This window comes from Saccopteryx bilineata, chromosome 9 (genome assembly GCF_036850765.1).
Source record: "Saccopteryx bilineata isolate mSacBil1 chromosome 9, mSacBil1_pri_phased_curated, whole genome shotgun sequence".
Classification (NCBI taxonomy): domain Eukaryota; kingdom Metazoa; phylum Chordata; class Mammalia; order Chiroptera; family Emballonuridae; genus Saccopteryx; species Saccopteryx bilineata.
Window position 1 is genome coordinate 70767921 of NC_089498.1, and position 21028 is coordinate 70788948.

The following is a 21028-nucleotide window of genomic DNA, read 5'->3' on the forward strand; positions in this document are numbered from 1 at the left end:
TTTCGTATTTTTCTGAATCTGGAAACTGGGAGAGACAGTCAGATTCCCGCAGGCGCCCAACCGGGATCCACCCGGCACGCCCACCAGAGGCGATGCTCTGCCCACCAGGGGGCGATGCTCTGCCCATCCGGGGCTTCGTTCTGCCCCGACCAGAGCCACTCTAGCGCCTGGGGCAGAGGCCAAGGAGCCATCCCCAGCGCCCGGGTCATCTTTGCTCCAATGGAGCCCTGGCTGCGGGAGGGGAAGAGAGAGACAGAGAGGAAGGAGGGGGCGGGGTGGAGAAGCAAATGGGCGCTTCTCCTATGTGCCCTGGCCGGGAATCGAACCTGGGTCCCCCGCATGCCAGGCCGACGCTCTACCACTGAGCCAACTGGCCAGGGCCTAGACCTACTTTTGTAAATATTCCTAAAGCAACAAGAAGAGGAATTACCTCTACAGCTCGTTTGGTCCTTAGATTGATGGGTAGGTACTAGGAACTGCAAGGGGTTCAGGGGTGGAATTAGATTGATATTTGGGGTGAGATATATTAGGATACAGGTTTCTGTCCAATAAGAGACACATATAAGTATTGGTCCCACACAAATAGAAAGCCCCTGATTGGGTGAGGCAGGCTGAGCGGTGAATAGAAAATAGAAGGACAAGAAGTCGGTTTTGTTTCTCTGTTTCTGAGCTCCAGATGGTCAGGGTGGAGGAAAGAGTTGTCCCAATAAGTGGGGAGAGTAAGGATTGTTAGTTAGGGTGACTAATTAAACATTCTTTGAAAACCCGTTTTCTGATTGTTCAAATTCTTTTTTCTTGGTACAAACCTCCTACAACCTACACAAACTTTATAAACATTCAACTTTCATAAACTTATCCAGAAATAACTGACCTTCATAACAACTTGCTTTTCCTTTTTCTTTCAAAAGTATTTCCATACCTTATACATTCTATTATCAAAACCATGTAATTCGCCTGACCTGTGGTAGTGCAGTGGATAAAGCATCAACCTGGAAATGCTGAGGTCGCCGGTTCGAAACCCTGGGTTTGCCTGGTCAAGGCACATATGGGAGTTGATGCTTCCTGCTCCTCCCCCCTTCTCTCTCCTCTCTCTCCCTCCCCCCCCTCCTTTCTAAAAATGAATAAATAAATAAAAAATTAAAAAACAAACAAGCATATAATTCGCCTGACCAGGCAGTGGCGCAGTGGATAGAGTGTCAGACTGGGATGCGGAGAACCCAGGTTCGAGACCCCGAGGTCGCCAGCTTGACCGTGCGCTCATCTGATTTGAGCAAAAATTCACCAGCTTGGACCCAAGGTCACAGGCTCGAGCAAGGGGTTGCTTGGTCTGCTGAAGACCCATGGTCAAGGCACATATGAGAAGGCAATCAATGAACAACTAAGGTGTCACAATGCGCAACGAAAAACTAAATGATTGATGCTTCTCATCTCATCGTTCCTGTCTGTCCCTGTCTATCCCTCACTCTGACTCTCTCTGTCTCTATAAAAAAAAAAAAAAAAAAAAAATATATATATATATATATATAAAAAAAAATTTAGCCTGACCTCGGGTGGCGCAGTGGATAAAGAGTCAACCTGGAAATGCTGAGGTTGCCGGGTTCGAAACCCTGGGCTTGCCTGGTCAAGGCACATATGGGAGTTGATGCTTTCAGCTCCTCCCCCCCTTCTCTCTCTGTCTCTCCTCTCTTTCTCTCTGTCTCTCCCTCTCTTCTCTAAAAAAAAATGAATTAATTAAAAAATTAAAAAAAATTAAAAAAATTAAAAAAAACCATATAATTCTTTTCTAGTCAGAACTCTTTTTTTTTTTTTTTAAGATTTTATTTATTCATTTTAGTGAGGAAGATAGAGAGAGAGAGATAAGGGGGGAGGAGCAGGAAGTATCAACTCCCACATGTGCCTTGACCGGACCGAGCAAGCCCAGGGTTTCGAACCGGCAACCTCAGCATTCCAGGTAGACTCTTTATCCACTGTGCCACTGCAGGTCAGGCTAGTCAGAACTCTTGATTTAAAAATCTTTAACGTTTAGTGATAATTAAGTTGACTTTCTTTTTAACCTAGTTTCCCTTTTCCCAAAGCTTGATTAAAAGAGTCCTTAGTTTTTCATATATTCGCCATATGTAGACCACCCAGCTTCGTGGTTGGAGTAAGGCATGCCTTTTTTCTATTTTAGGAGCAGTGGGAGTTGTCAGGATCACGGTGTGTTGACCTGTCCACGGGAAAGTCTGTGTTTGGGTGTAATGCTGAAAGCGCCTCTTGGACAGTCTTTGAACAGTTTGCTGCATAACCTGTAAATCCTGCAAGTACTTAGGGAAAGGGTGGTTTCATTTCTACACTTTGCAGTTAGAGTTTAAGTCTTAGTGACCACTGCTTCTAGCTGGAATTAGCAGCCGGTCCCAGCCTATAATAGGCATGGGACATTGAGACAAGAGGAATAAAGGAGATACTATACATTAAATAAAGCAACAAAATCAAACTGTCAATACCCACAGTAGAGATCTTTGAGGGATAAATAAAACTTAAATAAATTTACGCAAGGCATAGTAGATGGCCCTTGTGTTTACAAGAAATGAGATCAGATTATCTGCTACTTGGAAGAAATACCTTAGGCTTGTGAACAATGACCTTGGGTCTTCAATGGCAATTCCTAGCATGCTGGGCAAGGTCAGATCACAGGTAGCTGGAGCAGGGCTAGAAGAGACTGAGCCCTCCTCCATGGAGCAAGGGGGCAGCTTACCTTCTCATGTCCCTCTTTCCATAGCACAGGTGTGTCCCTTGATGGGGCTTGGAAGCCTGGCAGGCTTCAGTTCAATGACCTTTTTTCCACTCTTTAAGTAGGGCCCTGATAGAATCCTATGAAGCCCTTTAGGGTGCTAGTGCCTTTACATTTTTTTCTTTTTATTCATTTTAGAGAGGGGAGAGAGCGAAGGGGTGGAGGAGCAGGAAGCATTAACTCGCATATGTGCCTTGACCAGAGAAGTGCAGGGTTTTGAACTGGCGACCTCAGCATTCTAGGTCGAAGCTTTATCCACTGCGCCATCACAGGTCAGACTGTGCGCTAGAGCCTTTAAAAGCGTATGCCAAAAGCTGGTATTTCCTGACCTCTTGGGCCTTATTTGCCTTTTCTGTTCCTTCCTTGGTCGTTATAGACCTTAAAAGCCATGCTCAGAAGATCTCACTGAGGAGCTTGACTACAAGAGCAAAATTGAGAATTCAGTGTTTAAAGAGGCCTATTATATTGAGGAGAGAAAGGATTTGATATGTGGTGGTAGGTGGTTGGAAACTGCAGAGGGTCTGCGTTCGATAGGGTGAGACTTCAGGTGGTGGGGTTTAAGGCGATGCCCAGATAGACTACGGACTGAGAATGAAGTTGAGCCTTAGCAAAGAAGACACATATCCCTTTATAGTGAGGAAGTTAAGAAGGGTGGTGGTGTGTCTCCTTGAGGCAGGCAGGGAGGGGCTGCAGAGGAGTAGGTTATCTACATATTGTAAGAGAGTACTAGTTTTGAGATTGCATGCTGCTAAATCCTGAGCTAGTGCCTGCCGAAACAGGTGTGGGCTGTTTTTGATCCCCTAGGGTAAGACAGTCCATGTAAAGGTAAACAGAGAGTAAGAGTCAGGGTGTAGAGGAATGGTAAAGAAAGTATTCTTGAGGTCTAGGACCTGTAGAGATTAGGGACTACTGGATGGAGGGGAATGCAGCCTCATTGATTAGATGTAAGGTTTGTACGAGGCAATAAGTCCCTGAAGGTTTTTGAACAGGAAGTATGGGGGTGTTGCAGGGAGAGTCTGTAGGGATGAGTAAGCCTTGATTTAAGAGGTGGGTAATTATTGGTTTAAGGCCTTAGAAACAGACACAGTTACACATTAAACAAAGACTTCACATATTATGAATTAAGAAATTTAAATGAGCGCACTTTACTTGTTTCAATTAAAATTTATTTATTTATTTATTTATTTACAGAGACAGAGTGAGTCAGAGAGAGGGATATACAGGGACAGACAGACAGGAACGGAGAGAGGTGAGAAGCATCAATCATTAGTTTTTCATTGCGCGTTGCAACACCTTAGTTGTTCTTTGATTGCTTTCTCATACGTGCCTTGACTGCAGGCCTTCAGCAGACCGAGTAACCCCTTGCTTGAGCCAGCAACCTTGGGTCCAAGCTGGTGAGCTTTGCTCAAACCAGATGAGCCTGTGCTCAAGCTGGCGACCTCAGGGTCTCGAACCTGGGTCCTCTGCATCCCAGTCCGACACTCTATCCACTGCGCCACTGCCTGGTCAGGCATTTCAATTAAAATTATACTAGAGCTATTTTCTGACAAACAAAGAGACAAGACGGATTACTTACTCACATAGTTTAATATACAATTCTGTTTTTTTTAAGTTTTTCGAGATGGCAGGGAGTTGCCAGCATAGAGGGGAGGAAGAGAGAAGGCAGACAGATGGACAGCGTGAATAGCTGTATGGAAAGAAGGAGGGTCAGAATCTGCAGGAGGATGGGGAGGAGGGCATAGCTGTAGTGGAAGCTGGTGGGGAGAGGGAAATGGGTAAAATACAGCCGAAGCCAGTGGGGAGGGTTCAAAGAAGAGAGACAGTCACAGCAGCCGGAGCCACAGCTTTTAAGGAGGGAGGAGGGATTTAAGAACACAGTGGAGAAGGGAGGGAGTTTTCTGGAGAGAAGAGACTCGAGTGGAGATTTGCAGAGGGATCAGAGAGGGGTCCCGAGGGAAGGGTGCCCTTGGGGGTCAGGCAGGAGGGAGAGAGTTGGGAGTCCTCAGAGAAGGAAAGATTAGGAGCGGAGGTTTTATTAATTTATTTTTTTGTATGTTTCTGAAGTTGGAAGTGAAGAAGCAGTCAGACAGACTCCCGCATGCGCCCAACCGGGATCCACCCGGCATGCCCACCAGGGGGCGATGCTCTGCTGCAACCAGAGCCATTCTAGCGCCTGAGGCAGAGTCCACAGAGCCATCCCCAGCGCCCGGGCCTACTTTGCTCCAATGCAGCCTTGGCTGCGGGAGGGGAAGAGAGAGACAGAGAGGAAGGAGAGGGGGAGGAGTGGAGAAGCAGACTGGCACTTCTCCTGTGTGCCCTGGCCGGGAATCAAACCCGAGACTCCTGCATGCCAGACCAATGCTCTACCATTGAGCCTACTGGCCAGGGCCTAGGAGTGGAGGTTTTTTTTTTTTGTATTTTTGTATTTTTCTGAAGCTGGAAATGGGGAGAGACAGTCAGACAGACTCCCGCATGCGCCCGACCGGGATCCACCCGGCACGCCCACCAGGGGCAATGCTCTGCCCACCAGGGGGCGATGCTCTGCCCCTTCGGGGGCGTCGCTCTGCCGCTACCAGAGCCACTCGAGCGCCTGGGGCAGAGGCCAAGGAGCCATCCCCAGCGCCCGGGCCATCTTTGCTCCAATGGAGCCTTGGCTGCGGGAGGGGAAGAGAGAGACAGAGAGGAAAGCGCGGCGGAGGGGTGGAGAAGCAAATGGGCACTTATCCTATGTGCCCTGGCCGGGAATCGAACCCGGGTCCCCCGCACGCCAGGCCGACGCTCTACCGCTGAGCCAACCGGCCAGGGCCTAGGAGGAGGTTTTTGGGTGAGGTTTCTTTGGCCAAAAACGGCCTGTGTGTAGAACAGACGGCACAGAAATTAAAGACAGGAGAGAAGGGAGAAGAAAGGCCTGCGCATAATGAATCTCTGATGCCCTCCCTGTCTGGTGGCAAAAGTTGTAAGATCTCTTAGGATATTGTAATGGTAGTAGAAAGCAACCTGGCTAGGTGCCTAGACTTTCGAGGAAGTCCGTAGAAGCAGGCTGCTCAGAGTAGAAACCTTCCAAGCTGTGAACCTCAGAGAGTATGGTGATTCCGAAGGAGTAGAGGAGTAGTCTCTTAGGCCTGAGATTGGAGGAGCCCATGTTCCGAGGGGAGCCTGGCTGGACAGTTTGGACTGAGAGGAGCCCACAGTAGAGGAGACTGGTGAGAGAAGGGGGCGTCTCCGCCTTCAGTCACAGTTCCAAGAGGAGAAAATCTCCATAGAAAGAGAGTCCCAGACAGGAGGTCGTCACCCCAAGGCTGAGATCCCGGGATGTAGGAGAGGGGCCTGGCTAGGCGCGCCTAGACTTTCGTAGAAGTTCGTAAAGGAGTAGAGGCAGACCACTTGTAGGTATGGGATTCGAAGTCAAAACCTCCGACCAGGAAGGGGTGTTTTTAGAGAGAAATTTGGAGGCCAACTGGGAAACGGGAGAAGGAAACTGCTTACTATCCTGGTCTGGCAGGGGTTCAGGACAGGGTTAGACTGCCGGTCGCTCAACTGTGCTCACACAGCCTAACAGAAGTTCGGCCGGCAGCCAGTGCCCCATCCCGGGTTTTGGCACCAGATGTAAGAATGAGATGGTACTCAAACTCCAGGTATGCAGGCTTTATTTATTTTTATTTTTATTAAAAAAAAATTTTTTTTTTATTAGAGAGGAGAGAGACAGAGAGGGAGAGAGAGACAGAGAGGGAGAGAGAGACAGAGAGAGAAGGTGGGGAGGAGCAGGAAGCATCAACTCCCATATGTGCCTTGACCAGGCAAGCCCAGGGTTTCGAACCGGCGACCTCAGCATTTCCAGGTCGACGTTTTATCCACTGCGCCACCACAGGGAAGGCAATGCAGGCTTTATTAGAGGAGAAAGACCTGCAGGGGCACTTCTCAAGAAAATAGACTGAGGTAAAACTTTATAGGGTTGGGGATAGCCTTGAGCAAGGGTGTGCTGGTATGTTCAGCTTTCTGGAATACTCTTTGGAGTGATTGACCAGCTTCCTGGAATTCCTTTGTCCCAGGGGCGATTGTCCAGTAATTAAGGGTGGGGTCAGGCAGCCAAGCAGAACAGCAAAAGGGCAGTTGTAATTCATGTATCTATCAGTAACCATTGGCCTATACCAGGGGTCCCCAAACTTTTTACACAGGGGGCCACTTCACTGTCCCTCAGATCATTGGAGGGCCGGACTATAAAAAAAACTATGAGGCTCTGGCCAGTTGGCTCAGTAGTAGAGCGTCGGCCTGGCGTGCAGAAGTCCCGGGTTTGATTCCTGGCCAGGGCACACAGGAGAAGCCCCCATCTGCTTCTCCACCCCTCCCCCTCTCCTTCCTCTCTGTCTCTCTCTTCCCCTCCCGCAGCCAAGGCTCCATTGGAGCAAAGATGGCCTGGGCGCTGGGGATTGCTCCTTGGCCTCTGCCCCAGGCACTAGAGTGGCTCTGGTCGCAACAGAGCGACGCCCCGGAGGGGCAGAGCGTTGCCCCCTGGTGGGCATGCCGGGTGGATCCCGGTCGGGCGCATGCGGGAGGCTGTCTGACTGTCTCTCCCCGTTTCCAGCTTCAGAAAAATACAAAAAACAAAAAAAAAAACTATGAACAAATCCCTATGCACACTGCATATATCTTATTTTATTCATTTAATTTTCAAAGATTTTTTATTTATTCTTTGTAAAGCCAGTAGTCATGGCCAGAGCCACCATCAGAGCAGCCTTTTGGCCTATGCGGGTTTGCATTGGATTCAGACAGTCGGTAAAGAAACAATGGAGCTACAAACTGGTGGGCAATAGTCTTTAATCCTAGCTTGCACCCGGCGGGCAAGTAAAAAACTACACACTGGGCTCCAAAACCCACTCACATTCAGTGCTCACAAAGCCACTGACTTATCCTAGAATCAAAGGTTTTTAGCTCACCAGCCTTATTCTCCTCAGTTCCCCATCTCCTTCCTTATCCCAGATACAAACTCTACACAAACTGGCATCTCACTCAGCACTTCGCCATCTTGGCTGCTTTTCCTGGCCTCCTCCCCGTGGCCTCCTTCTGCTTGCCTCTCTGCTCTCTCCTCTGCTGATAATCTCAGGAACCAAGAGCGCAAGCTCCCGCTCCGTCCCCATTATATAGTGTAGAAATCCAAACTTTTAATCCAATATACAAAATAGGGAAATCTCTAATACAAAGTCACTTCTTTGAGGCATGATTGAATTGTATCACCCCACATCAAAAAGGGTGGGAAAGGCTTAATCCCAAAACCAAGCCCCAGGCTACAAGGATTCTGCCTGCCTTTAGCCCACCCCAACACACATTAATATCACCTGGGCGACGGCCTCCTAGTGGGCAGCGTAATCTTTAACAAAGTGAGCATAATACATTTTATCTGCCCAACATTCTTTTTCAAGAGTGGGGACAGAAAGAGAGAAGGGGGAGGAGCAGGAAGCATCAACTTCTACATGTGCCTTGACCAGGCAAACCCAGGGTTTCAAACCGGCAACCTCAGCATTCCAGGTCAACACTTTACCCACTGCACCACTACAGGTCAGGCTGCATATATCTTATTTTAAAGTAAGAAAACAAAACGGGAACAAATACAATATTTAAAATAAAGAACAAGTAAATTTAAATAAACAAACTGACCAGTATTTCAATGGGAACTATGCTCCTCCCACTGACCACCAATGAAAGAGGTGTCCCTTCCAGAAGTGCGGCGGGCCGGATAAACGGCCTCAGGGAGCTGCATGCGGTCCGTGGGCTGTAGTTTGGGGATCTGGCCTATACCATGCTTTCTCACAAGTCTAACAACCTGTCAACTATGAAAGAATTATTGCCCAGTCTGTTGTCAGAGTATTGATTCTGTGATCTTTGAATAGTCTATTGATATATTTTGTATGGTAACCTTCATTCTTGTTCCTAGCTTGGTCTTATTTTGGGTCAGGGTAGGCAATCCAAAGAGATGAAAAGGCAATTGAGCCTGACCAGGCAGTGGCACAGTGGATAGAGCGTCAGACTGGGATGTGGAGGACCCAAGTTCAAGACCCCGAGGTCGCCAGCTTGAGTGCAGGCTCATCTAATTTGAGCAGGGCTCACCAGCTTGAGCCCAAGGTCACTGGCTCCAGCAAGGGATCACTCAGTCTGCTGTAGCCCCCACTTCAAGACACATGTGAGAAATCAATCAATGAACAACTAAGGAGCCGCAACGAAAAATCAATGTTTCTCATCTCTCTCCCTTTCTGTGTGTACCTATCTGTCCCTCTCTCTGACTCTCTCTTTCTCTGCCACAAAATAAATAAATAAAAAAAATTAAAAGAAAAAAAAGGTAATTGGTGTCTGAGTAGGTGATGGTACTACACTGACTACAGTGTCAATCTGGACATTGAGGACCCAGGTTTGAAATCAGATTACTAGCTTGAGTGTGGGCTCATCTGTCTTGAGCGCAGGCTCACCAGCTTCAGTGCAGTTTGCTGGTTTGAGCATAGGATCATTGGCATGATCCTATGGTTGCTGGCTTGAGCCCAAGGTCACTGTCTTGAGCAAGGGATCGCTGGCTCGGCTGGGGTCCCCCACCCTTCCTCATGGCTTGTATGAAAAGCAATCAATGAGCCATTAAAGTGGTGCAACTATGAATTTTATTTTTTGCAACTATGAATTGATGTTGTGTCCCCGCCCCGCTAAGAGAAGAAAAGGCAGTTGGTGATGGCTCTTGGTCGGCCCCTTTCATTTTCTCTTTTTTCCTTGCTTATCTTGCTTGCCTAATATCCTTTGGTGTTTTAATTATTTAATTTTCTCTTTGTTTCCAATTTCCTTGCCTAGGCTTTCATCATAAGACTTGTGGTTTCTTGGTAGAAGAGATTTTAGAACCAGCAGTCTTTGGATAAGTCAGGTGAAAGAGAAAAGAGGCACATCATTCCTGGTTGTAGGCAGTGCCCATCACAGTGCCTTCCTTATACATAGTAGGTACTCAACAGATACTTGTTGGATCAGTGAATCTTATTTGTAACTTAATCTGTTAATACTAACTTCTAAGATTTTATGCTATTTTTATGTGCATGTGAAAAGCTCAAAATTTGTTAGTTGGAATGTGGTATGAATAATCTTGGATCTCCAAGAAGTAAAGTTTCTTGGATTGCATAAACCTCTTCCTCTGGCTTTAGAACAGATTTGCTGTCAAATGATACCTCTTCCTGTGGGGTGATATACTGAGAAAAAAAGATTAAGAAACAGTTTTTATGATTTCTTTTCTTTTTATTTGAAAGAGAAAAGACAGAAACAAGGAGGAGATCAATGAGAAGCATTAATTTGTAGTTGCTTTACTTTAGCTGTTCATTGATTGCTTCTCATACACGCCTTGACATTGCTGGGGGGGGGGGGCTCACGCTGAGCCAGTGACCCCTTGCTCAAACCAGTGAACTTGGGCTTCAAGCCAGGGACCTTGGGATCATTTGTGAAGGTTGGGATTAGACCTTTAAACTCTATGTAAGAACAATAGTGTGATTTCTAATATTAAAAAAACCCTCAGACTTATCTTATTCAAAGAACTTCATCAGCTAAATCAGTTGTCATCAGATACTCGTTGGACCACACTAAAGGAATTTTATTGTGAATCTAGAGTTTAAAGAATACTTTAGCAGTTTTTCTGTCTATTATACTTTTACAGTAAAAGTTGTCAGTTCTTTAATTTTAATTGTTAATTGATAGTAAGTACTCTGTTTCATATGGGAGAATGCATTGGAAAAAGACTCACTTCCAATGTTTTTTTTTGTTATTTCAGACCAAAATAAGCTCAACCATGGTGTATCCAGATTCTCCTCAAAAGTGAGACTTTCCAAAGGACCAATGACTCTGTTCCCTGTGCCCTTTTATTTTCTCCTACTCTGTAGCTATGTCTCGATCCCGCCACGCAAGGCCTTCCAAATTAGTCAGGAGGGAAGATCTAAACAAAAAGAAAAACAGTCAACTGAAGAAGACATCCAAAGCAGCCAAGAAAAATGTGGCATCAGTCAAGACAGTGAGCCCTGGGAAACTAAAGCAATTAATTCAAGAAAGAGATGTGAAGAAGAAAACGGAACCCAAACCACCTATGCCGGTCAGGAGCCTTCTGACAAGAGCTGGAGCAGCACGGATGAAACTGGAGAGGGCGGAGGCTCTTCTTCAGAACCCGGAGTCCTTAACTTGCAATGGGTTCACAATGGCTCTGCGAAGCACCTCCCTGAGCAGACGACTCTCCCGACCCCCAGTGGTCGTAGCCAAACCCAAGAAAGTTTCACCTCCTAAGAATTTAGAAAAGCAACATGAGTGTGATTATAAGGGACTTAGTCATATGGAAGTAAAACACTCAGAGAATGATTCTGGCCCAACACAAGACCCCCTAACCCCTCCTAATATAGAGAATCTCATTGGCATACAAAATGCATCTTTAATTAAAGGTGAGAGTCAAGGGACAACCCAATCTTTGTCCCAAAGAGTCGAAGATTCCAAAAAAAAATTTTCTAATCACGGTGGCCCTGCAGCAGAAATCCTTCCTGGGGCATTGGAAGGGACCCATAGTGGTGAAGGACTGTTCCCTAAAGAGACGCTGAATGATGTCATTGATCCCCCTAGATTGTTTGCTCAGGACACTCTGTGTGCTCCTTTGCTCCAAAGAGCACCTCTCGAGGTTATCTCTGAAGGAAACACCAGCATTCAGTTAGAAGATTTGGGTTCACGAGTAGAGTCTCTTAAATTATCTGATTCTAACCTGGATCCCTTCAAAAGTGAACATGATTCCTGCGTCACCTCCAGCTTTAATAAGGTTATACCTGATTTGGACCTTAGAAACTATTTGTCTACTGGTGGGTCAATGTATCCTACCACATTACTAAAATTCCTCTTGGCAGGCTCAGAACAAGGAACCCTTGGTGCTAAACCAGATCATGTAGAGATACTCAAAGCTACCCCAGATCAGCAGGAAGTTCCTGAAAACAACCCTGTGTTAGGACAGGCCTTTAATGCTGTTCCACATCAATGGGAAGTTCCTGGTGCTAATCCAGTTAATGGAGAAGTTCTGGGTAAGACCCCAGGCCCACCAGAGATACCTGGTACTATTTCAGTTCAAGGAGAGCTCTTTGGTGCTGTCCTAAATCAACATATCCTTGGTATGGGTGGCGGTAATGCCTCAGCCCCACCTATATTTCTTTCTGCGTCTCTAAACCCAATGGCTACCAGTAATGCTTTCCCAGAATGGTCTCATCCCCAGAGCACTGTTCCATGTGGGCTTGAGGTCCAGGGCACTATGCAGATTTTGTCTTTGGGCTCAGGTCACACTGCTCAACCGTCATCAAACTCAGAGATCAATTCTATACCTCCAGCAATGGTTGTAAACAATATAGAAAACGAGAAGCAAGTTCATATAAGTTTTCCACCAGCTAACACTCAGGGGTTCTCGTTCTCAGCCCTGGAGAAAGGACTCAACAACGCTTCACAAGGCATTGCCCAATACTCCCAGGCTATTCCCAGCACAGCCGAAGGAGCGAGCCCCCAGATCAACACCATAATGGTGTCTAGGCCAGTGTCACTTGCCAGTACCTCCTCTTCTTCCTACACAACTACGCTACCTCCTCAGGAAAAAAAGAAACGAAAGCGATGTGGGGTCTGTGAGCCCTGCCAACAGAAGGACAACTGTGGGGAGTGTACTTACTGCAAGAACAGAAAGCACAGCCACCAGGTCTGTAAGAAGAGGAAATGTGAGGAACTGAAAAAGAAACCACCTGTCCCTGTGTCTTCGAAGGTGAGTAACTACCCAAGAACCTGGGAGGCACCTGGGAGACTGGGTAGAATAATCTGTACAGAGACAGTTTGCTTCAGTGTCATAGCCCTATTCTGTGGTGGAAAGTGTTGCTTTAAACTATCCATGAGAATTTGTAGACAGACCTGCAGTATGTCTTTTTTTTTTTTTAAGATTAAAAATAAATTACTCATTTTAGAGGGGGGGGGGGCGGCTGAAAGCATCAACCCCTCCTATTGGACTTGACCAGGCAAGCCCAGGGTTTCAAACGGGCGACCTCAGCATTCCAGGTGGACGCTTTATCCACTGAGCAAGCACAAGTCAGGGCAGTGGCACAGAAGCTTGTTTTTAGAATTTGTCTCAGAAAACTAGACTACAGTCTTTTTCATGATGGAGTTTGATGGAGACATAAGGGAAATGTATAAAATGTAGTTTTGCAAATATTTCTACTATACTTCATTTTGACTAGGTATGTGTCCTTTTTGGAAGTGATTGATTCAAATAAATCTTAAGAGTAGAACAAATTCATTAACTTCCTTGTAGCCTGAGAAACCAGAGGAATTACACTTCTTTTGAAACACTAAACTGCATGCTTAATCTTGAAACTTTGTCTTGGAGGTATAACAATAACACAGCTTTCCTCTCAGTTTTTGGCAGGAGAATTTTTACCTATTCTACATCTCTTACAGGGTTGTTGGGATTAAAATGGTGATTACAAGCTGAGCCTGGCATGGTTGGTGCGCCTGTCGTTTCAGCTTCTCTGGAGGTTGAGGCATGAGGATCTCTTGAGACCAGGAGTATTGGATTATAGTGCCCACACTAAGTTCAGGATCAATATGGTGACTCCCAAGAGTGAGGGACCGGCAGGTTGCCCAAGGAGAGGCGAATCAGCCCAGGGCAGAAATGAGCAGATCAAACCTCTAGTGCTGATCAGTAGTGGGATAGTGACTGTGAACAGCCACTGCATGCTAGCTTGGGCAACATGGAGAGATCGTGTCTGCTTTGCCCTTCCCTGGTTTAGGGCATCCTGTATCTCCTATAATAGCCCCTGTGATAGATAAATATAAATTCTCATAATTACATTCCATGAACCTAAAGTAGCAAAAGTATTGGTTGACTCAGACTTTATTTAAAGGATTTTATGGTCCTAGCCAAAGAGCTCATTTGGTTAGAGCATCATCCCGATACCCAAAGGTTGCCGGTTCAATCCCTGGTCAGAGCACATAAAGGAACAGATCAATGTTTCTATCTCTTCCACCCTTTCTCTAAAATCAATCAATAAATAAAAAGTTAAAAAGAAAAGGATTTTATGGAGCTAGGTTAATGCTCAAATGTGCTTTTCAGACCTTGAAAACACCAGTCAATTGTGGTGTTTTATGATTTTCAGCTCACTCACTTTTAGTTAATACTTATTTTGTGTCTGTTATCAATATAGGTATGGTAGAATAGTTGAAAAGTTGAATTTAAATTCAGTCAACCTTTCCTATTTCATTTTAATTTTTTTTTAGAGGGCGGGAAGGGAGAGAGATGGGAAGCATCAACTCGTGGTTGCTACACTTTAGCTGTTCATTGATTGCTTCTCATATGTGCCCTGGTGGAGTGGCTCCAGGCGGGCCAATGACCCCCACCCCCCTTTTTTTTTTTTTGTATTTTTCTGAAGCTGAAAACAGGGAGAGACAGTCAGACAGACTCCCGCATGCGCCCGACCGGGATCCACCCGGCAGGCCCACCAGGGGGCCACGGTCTGCCCACCAGGGGGCGACGCTCTGCCCACCAGGGGGCGACGCTCTGCCCCTCCGGGGCGTCGCTTTGCCGCGACCAGAGCCACTCTAGCGCCTGGGTCAGAGGCCAAGGAGCCATCCCCAGCGCCCGGGCCATCTTTGCTCCAATGGAGCCTTGGCTGCGGGAGGGGAAGAGAGAGACAGAGAGGAAGGAGGGGGGGTGTGGAGAAGCAACTGGGCGCTTCTCCTATGTGCCCTGGCCGGGAATCGAACCCGGGTCCCCCGCACGCCAGGTCGACGCTCTACCGCTGAGCCAACCCGCCAGGGCCGGGCCAGTGACCCTTTGTTCAAGCCAGTGATTTTGGGCTTCAAGCCAGCGACCTTTAGGCTCAAGCCAGCAACCTCTGGGGTTTGAACCTGGAACCTCAGTGTCCCAGGTTGATGCTATATCCACTGCACCACTACTGGTCAGGCCCTATCTTATTCATGACTTAAATTATCTGTCCAAAAATACTGACTTCCTATTTGAGCCATTGCAAACAAAAGATCAGACATTTAACCAAACATATCGATTGATGGACATTTAAGGTATTTTGAAAATATTTTGTTATTTCAAACCATCTGCAATGAATAATCTTCCTTTACTCAAGTAACTTTACAATATGAGAATTGATTATAATGTTGCCAGTACTTAAGAGTTCAGACATACATCTGAAACACTTAGTAGCAATGTTTTTTTACCAGCAAGATCTCTCTTGTAAGCTCCTGTTTTGTAATAATGCAGAGTGGCATCAATACCAAAGATACTCTACCTCTTCTAACAGGTGTGAATGGATTTGTTCTCTTTTTTCCTAAACTTGCTACTTGCCTTGCATTACATACTTGTTGGTTCAATGGCTTACATATGTAATCTACATGATCACCCAAAATGAAAAATTTAGCTATCTTTGATGCTAGGTTTTCTTATTCTACAAGATCTGAGCACTTTTACCTCTCCATTTTCTTGGCCAGTGTGAAGTCTTTTTTTCTTTTCTTTTCTTTCTTTCTTTTTTTAGATTCTATTTATTGAGTTTTGGAAAGAGGGAAGAGAGAAAGAGCGGGAGAGAGAGAAAGAGGGGGAAGGAAGTGGGAAGCATCTACTCATAGTAGTTGTTTCCTGTATGTGCCTTGACTGGGCAAGCCCAGGGATTCGAACTGGCGACCTCAGCGTTTCAGATGGACGCTTTATCCACTGTGCCATCACAGGTCAGGTTACAGTTGAAGTCTTTATTTCTTACTGGAGCAATTTTAGTATTCTCTTTATTATCTGTAACTATTGCACTTCTACTCTGGGTTGTGCACTGGGGATATAGCTATCAGCCAACCAGTTCGCAGGAAGTCAGAATGTTCTTCAGCAAGCTCTCCTTAGTGCAGTTCAAATTTTCTTTCTGAAACCCCAATTTTCCTACTTGAACACATTTAGTTGTCTTTTGCATGTGTGATATCTCTCACAAAACAAAAGAAAATAGAGCAAAACTTTCAGTGCCTTCTAGTTGTAGAAGAAGCCTAGATTTGTTAAGCATGGAACACAAGACCTTTAAAATCTTGGCACAACTGACCTCCTCTCTCGTATTTGCGCTCAACTTCTCCTCACATTGTACTTGAAATTTCAGCAGTACCTCCAGGGTCACTCTGTATCTTACTGCCTCAGTGTCGATGCTCATGGCACATCTTTCTTTCCCTGTCTAACAAGACTATGCATCACTCATCCCTCACTGTACCCTAAGAAACTATGTTTTTTCTAGTGCCTGTCTAGGCTGGTACAGTGATAAGTACTCAATAAATAATTGTTAGTTAAATGAAAAGAGGATATATTTGCAACTCAAATACTCAGGTTTATAAATTTAAGTGTTGTGTGGTATGTGTATATCTGCTCTGGCAAGCAGTGTGGCCATTGTTGTCAAGTCCTGTAAGTGTGAATAAAAGCAGTATTTGTTCATGGATAAATGACCGTGGCTGTTGGGCCATAATCTCCCAAGCACTACATTTTTTTTTCATCTTTTCCACGTGAGAGGAGGGGAGATCGAGAGATGCCCACATGTGCCCCAACTGGGATCCAGCTGGAAACCCCTGTCTGGGATTGATGCTCTGCCCATCTGCAGTCATGCTGGCAACTGAGCTATTTCTAACGCCTGAGGTGGAGGTTACAGGAAGCCATCCTCAGCAAGTGGGCTGATGCACTCCAGCCTATCAAGCCTCAGCTGCAGGAGAGGAAATAGAGAAGGGGGAGGGGTGAGGGGTGGTGAAACAGATGGTTGCTTCTCCTGACCAGGAATCTAACCCAGGATATCCACACACTGGGCTGACGCTCTACCACTGAGCTAACCGGTCAGGGTAGCACTACATATATTATTTATGCATGTTTATTTTTAAAATCTATTTTTTATAATTTTTTTTTATTCATTTTTATTTTTTGCGAGAGACAGAGACAGACAGAAACAGACAAGATGGGAAGGGAGAGGGGTGAGAAGCATCAACTCATAGTTGTGGCACCTTAGTTGTACCTTGATTGGGGGGCACTCCAGCTGAGCTAGCAACCTTGAGATAAAGCCAGCAGCCTTGGCTTCAAGCCAGTGACCATGAGGTTATGTCTATGATCCCATACTTAAGCCAGAGACCTCTGGGTTTTAAACCTGGTTTCTCAGTGTTCCAGACGATGCTCATTCCACTGCGCCAGCACCTGGTCAGGCCATTTCATTTTTTAAAAAGACTTTATTGTCTGACCTGTGGTGGTGCAGTGGATAAAGTGTTGACCTGGAATGTTGAGGTGTCCTTAGTTTGAAACCCTGGACTTGCCTGGTCAAGGCACATATGGGAGTTGATGCTTCCTGCTCCTACCCCTTTCTCTCTCTCTCTCTCTCTCTCTCTGTCTCCTCTTTCTAAAATCAATAAATAGTCTTTTTTTTTAAAGGACTTGGAACAGGAAGCATCAACTCACAGTAGTTGCTTTTTGTATGTAACTTGATTGGGCAAGCCTGGGGTTTCAAACTGGCAAACTCAGCATTCCAGGTCTATGCTTTATCCTCTGTGCCATCACAGGTCAGGTAATCAGGTCATATATTTTATCTTTTTTTTTTTTTAAGTTTTTTTTTTTTTAGGCACACTCTTAGATAAGAGGTGCTTTTTTTTAAAATTTATTTTAAAGAGGAGGGAGAGAGACAGAGAGAGAGAGGAGAGACAGAGAGAGAGAAGGGGGGGAGGAGCTGGAAGCATCAACTCCCATATGTGCCTTGACCAAGCAAGCCCAGGGTTTCGAACCGGTGACCTCAGCATTTCCAGGTCGATGCTTTATCCACTGCGCCACCACAGGTCAGGCATATATTTTATCTTTTTTTAAATTTTATTTATTTATTTATTTATTTTTACAGAGACAGAGAGAGGGATAGACAGGGACAGAGAGAGATGAGAAGCATCAATCATTAGTTTTTCATTAGTGTTGTGCATTGCAACATCTTAGTTGTTCATTGATTGCTTTCTCATATGTGCCTTGACTGCGGGCCTTCAGCAGACCGAGTAACCCCTTGCTGGAGTCAGCAACCTTGGGTTCAAGCTGGTGGGCTTTTTTTTGCTCAAACCAGATGAGCCTGCGCTCAAGCTGGTGACCTCGGGGTCTCGAACTTGGGTCTTCCGCATCCCTGTCCGTAGCTCTATCCACTATGCCACCGCCTGGTCAGGCTTATTGATTTTAGAGAGAGAGAGAGAGAGAGAGAGAGAGAGAAGGGGGAGGAGCAGGAAGCATCAACTCCCATATGTGCCTTGACCAGGCAAGCCCAAGGTTTCGAACCGGCAACCTCAGTGTTCCAGGTCGACGCTTTATCCCACTGCGCCACCACAGGTCAGGCCTATATTTTATCTTTTGAAAAATATTTTATTTTGACATTATTCAGATTTGTAGAAAAGTTACATAGAGAAATACAAAGAATTTGGTATGTTTTTCAGGCAAATGTGGTAACTTTTTAATTTAATACTTTATCTCTCTTTTTTTATAGAGACAGAGAGAGTCAGAGAGAGGGATAGATAGGGACAGATAAGGACAGACAGGAATGGAGAGAGATAAGAAACATCAATCATTAGTTTTTCGTTGCAACACCTTACTTGGCTACAGCAGATTGAGTAACCCCTTGCTCAAGCCAGCGACCTTGGGTCCTAGCTGGTAAGCTTTGCTCAAACCAGATGAGCCCGCACTCAAGCTGGCGACCTCAAGGTCTTGAACCTGGGTCCTCCGCATCCCAGTCCAATGCTCTGTCCAGGGCGCTACCACCTGGTCAGGCTTTTTTTTTTTAAAGTGTGAAGTGGGGTATACACAGACTCCACATGTGCTCTGACAGGGATCCACCCAGCAACCCCTGTTTGGGGCTAATGATTGAATCAACCAAGCTATATTCAGTACCTGGGCTGACGCTTGAACCAGTTGAGCCACTGGCTGCAGGAGGGAAAGAGAGAGATGAAGGAGAGGGAGGAGAAGAGAAGCAGATGGTCACTTTTCATGTGTGACCTGAATGAGGATTGAACCTGGGACATCTGCACAATGGGCCTATGCTCCATCCACTGAGCCCATTGGACAGGGCCATTTTATTGGTTTATTTCTACGTACTTGATATACATTTGATGCTTTTATTAATAATTGTAGGCCCTGTGTTTGGATGCCCTAAGAATATTGGTAAGCCAATATATTTTATACATTTGTTTGTTCTTTACATTAGAATTATTTTACTTATAGAGAGTTGGAATGAGAAAAAAATTCATTTATAGTTTTAAACAAAACTTTCAATTTTGGGGGGTAAAGTATACTAAGACTCTAAAGGCATATGCTATTTTAAAAAATATTAACTACTAATCTCTGGGAGAAGTAAAAATAATTTTGGGGGTTATGGATTCCATTTTTGTCTCTCATAGTAAGGTTGAATATTTCTCTAATTATACAACAAGATGGTTAGGTAGTCTTCCCAGAGATATCATTTGGCCAAGAGATTAAATGTTATTTTTCTGCCAAGCTTATATCAGCATTCTCCACATTCAGAAATACAGATAATTAAAACCACAATGTTTATAACTCATAGTCATCCAGGAATTTGTTCTTGGCTATGGATTCCTTATGTGTGTTTGTCATTTAGCATTTGAGACATATGCATTGCTGTATTTTTTTAACTTTAAAAAAAATTTTTTTTTAGATTTTATTTATTCATTTTTAGAGAGAGACAGTAGAGAGAAAGAGAGAGGGGGGGAGGAGCAGGAAGCGCAACTCCCATATGTGCCTTGACCAGGCAAGCCCAGGGTTTCAAACCAGCAACCTCAGCATTCCAGGTCGATGCTTTAGCCACTGCACCACCACAGGTCAGGCCTGCATTACTGTATTTTTTCAATAAAGATAGAAGTAATGCTGGGGTTTGGAGGCTTTAAAAAATTATATTGATTGAATTTAGAGAGAGAGAAAGACAAAAACAGAAACTTCAGTCTGTTCTTGTATGTGCCCCGACTGAGGATTGAATCGACAACCCCTGCTCTTCTGGGAGAGTTACCAAGCCAGGGGGGGTGGGAGGGCTTACTTACTTATTTATTTATTTATTTTTAAGGGGGACGGGGGAAAAACAGACAGGAAAGGAGAGAGATGAGAAGCATCAACTCATAGTTGCAGCACCTGTGTTATTTATTGATTATATTCTCATATGTGCCTTGACTGAGGAGCTCCAGCAGAGCCAGTGACCCCTTGCTCAAGACAGTGACTTTGAGTTCAGGCCAGCGACCTCTGGGCTCAGGCTATAGCAACCATGGGGTCATGTCTATGATCTCATGATCAAGCTGAAGCCAAGGACTTTGTGCTAAAGGTGGTGAGCCCTTGGTAAAGTCGGATGAGCCCATGCTCAAGCAGGTGACCTCAGAGTTTCATACCTGGGTCTTCAGGGTCTTAAGCTCATGATCCATGACTGTGTCACCTCCTGATCAGGCAGGGGCCTTTTTAAAGACATAGAGAGTAGGTACTTTGGACAGGGTACACTTTCAAAAATAATTTTCAATATGTATTAATAAGAGCAAATAAAACATAGTTGTTTGTTCTGACTAGGCGGTGGTGCAGTGGATAGAGCATCAAACTGGGATATGGGGACCTAGGTTCAAGACCTCGAGGTTGCCAGCTTGAGCGTGGGCTCATCTAGTTTGAGCAAAAAGCTCACCAGCCAAGGTTGCTGGCTCGAGCTAGGGGTTACTCGGTCTGCTGTAGTCCCATAGTCAAGGCATATATGAGAAAGCAATCAATGAACAACTAAGGTGTCTAAACGAAAATTGATGATTGATGCTTTTCATCTCTTTGTTCCTGTCTGTCTATCCCTCTCTCTGACTCTCTCTCTGTCTTTGTAAAAAAAAACAACACAAGAAAAACCCTAAAAACATAGTTGTTTGTATGTATGCTTGTAAGAGTGGAATATTGCATTATATATGTCTTTAGGTAGATGTTTTGGTATAGTATAATTTATGTAGTTAACATTAATTGAATAATTAAATGAGCAATTTTTTGCTATAGTGAAACAACTTCTCATATACGTATCTCCCCATGTATAAGATGCACCCTGTTTGGAAAAATTTTGGTCCAAAAACTGGGTGCATCTTATACTGTGATTGTGACATTTCAAATGCCATTGATGGGGCCTGACCTGTGATGGCGCGTCGACCTGGAAATGCTGAGGTCGCCGGTTCGAAACCCTGGGCTTGCCTGGTCAAGGCACATAT

General features: G+C 45.2%; 1 protein-coding gene across 2 annotated transcripts in view; it reads left to right on the forward strand.

Annotated features, from left to right (window-relative positions):
* The window catches only part of TET1 (tet methylcytosine dioxygenase 1), a 168398-nt gene that overhangs the window by 16516 nt on the left and 130854 nt on the right, over positions 1-21028 (forward strand). For both annotated transcript variants that reach the window (XM_066242442.1, XM_066242443.1), the window contains exon 2: positions 10554-12548. In XM_066242442.1, the coding sequence (XP_066098539.1) occupies positions 10665-12548 (1884 nt within the window). In that variant the 5' untranslated portion in view covers positions 10554-10664. The remainder of the gene's footprint in view (positions 1-10553; positions 12549-21028) is intronic.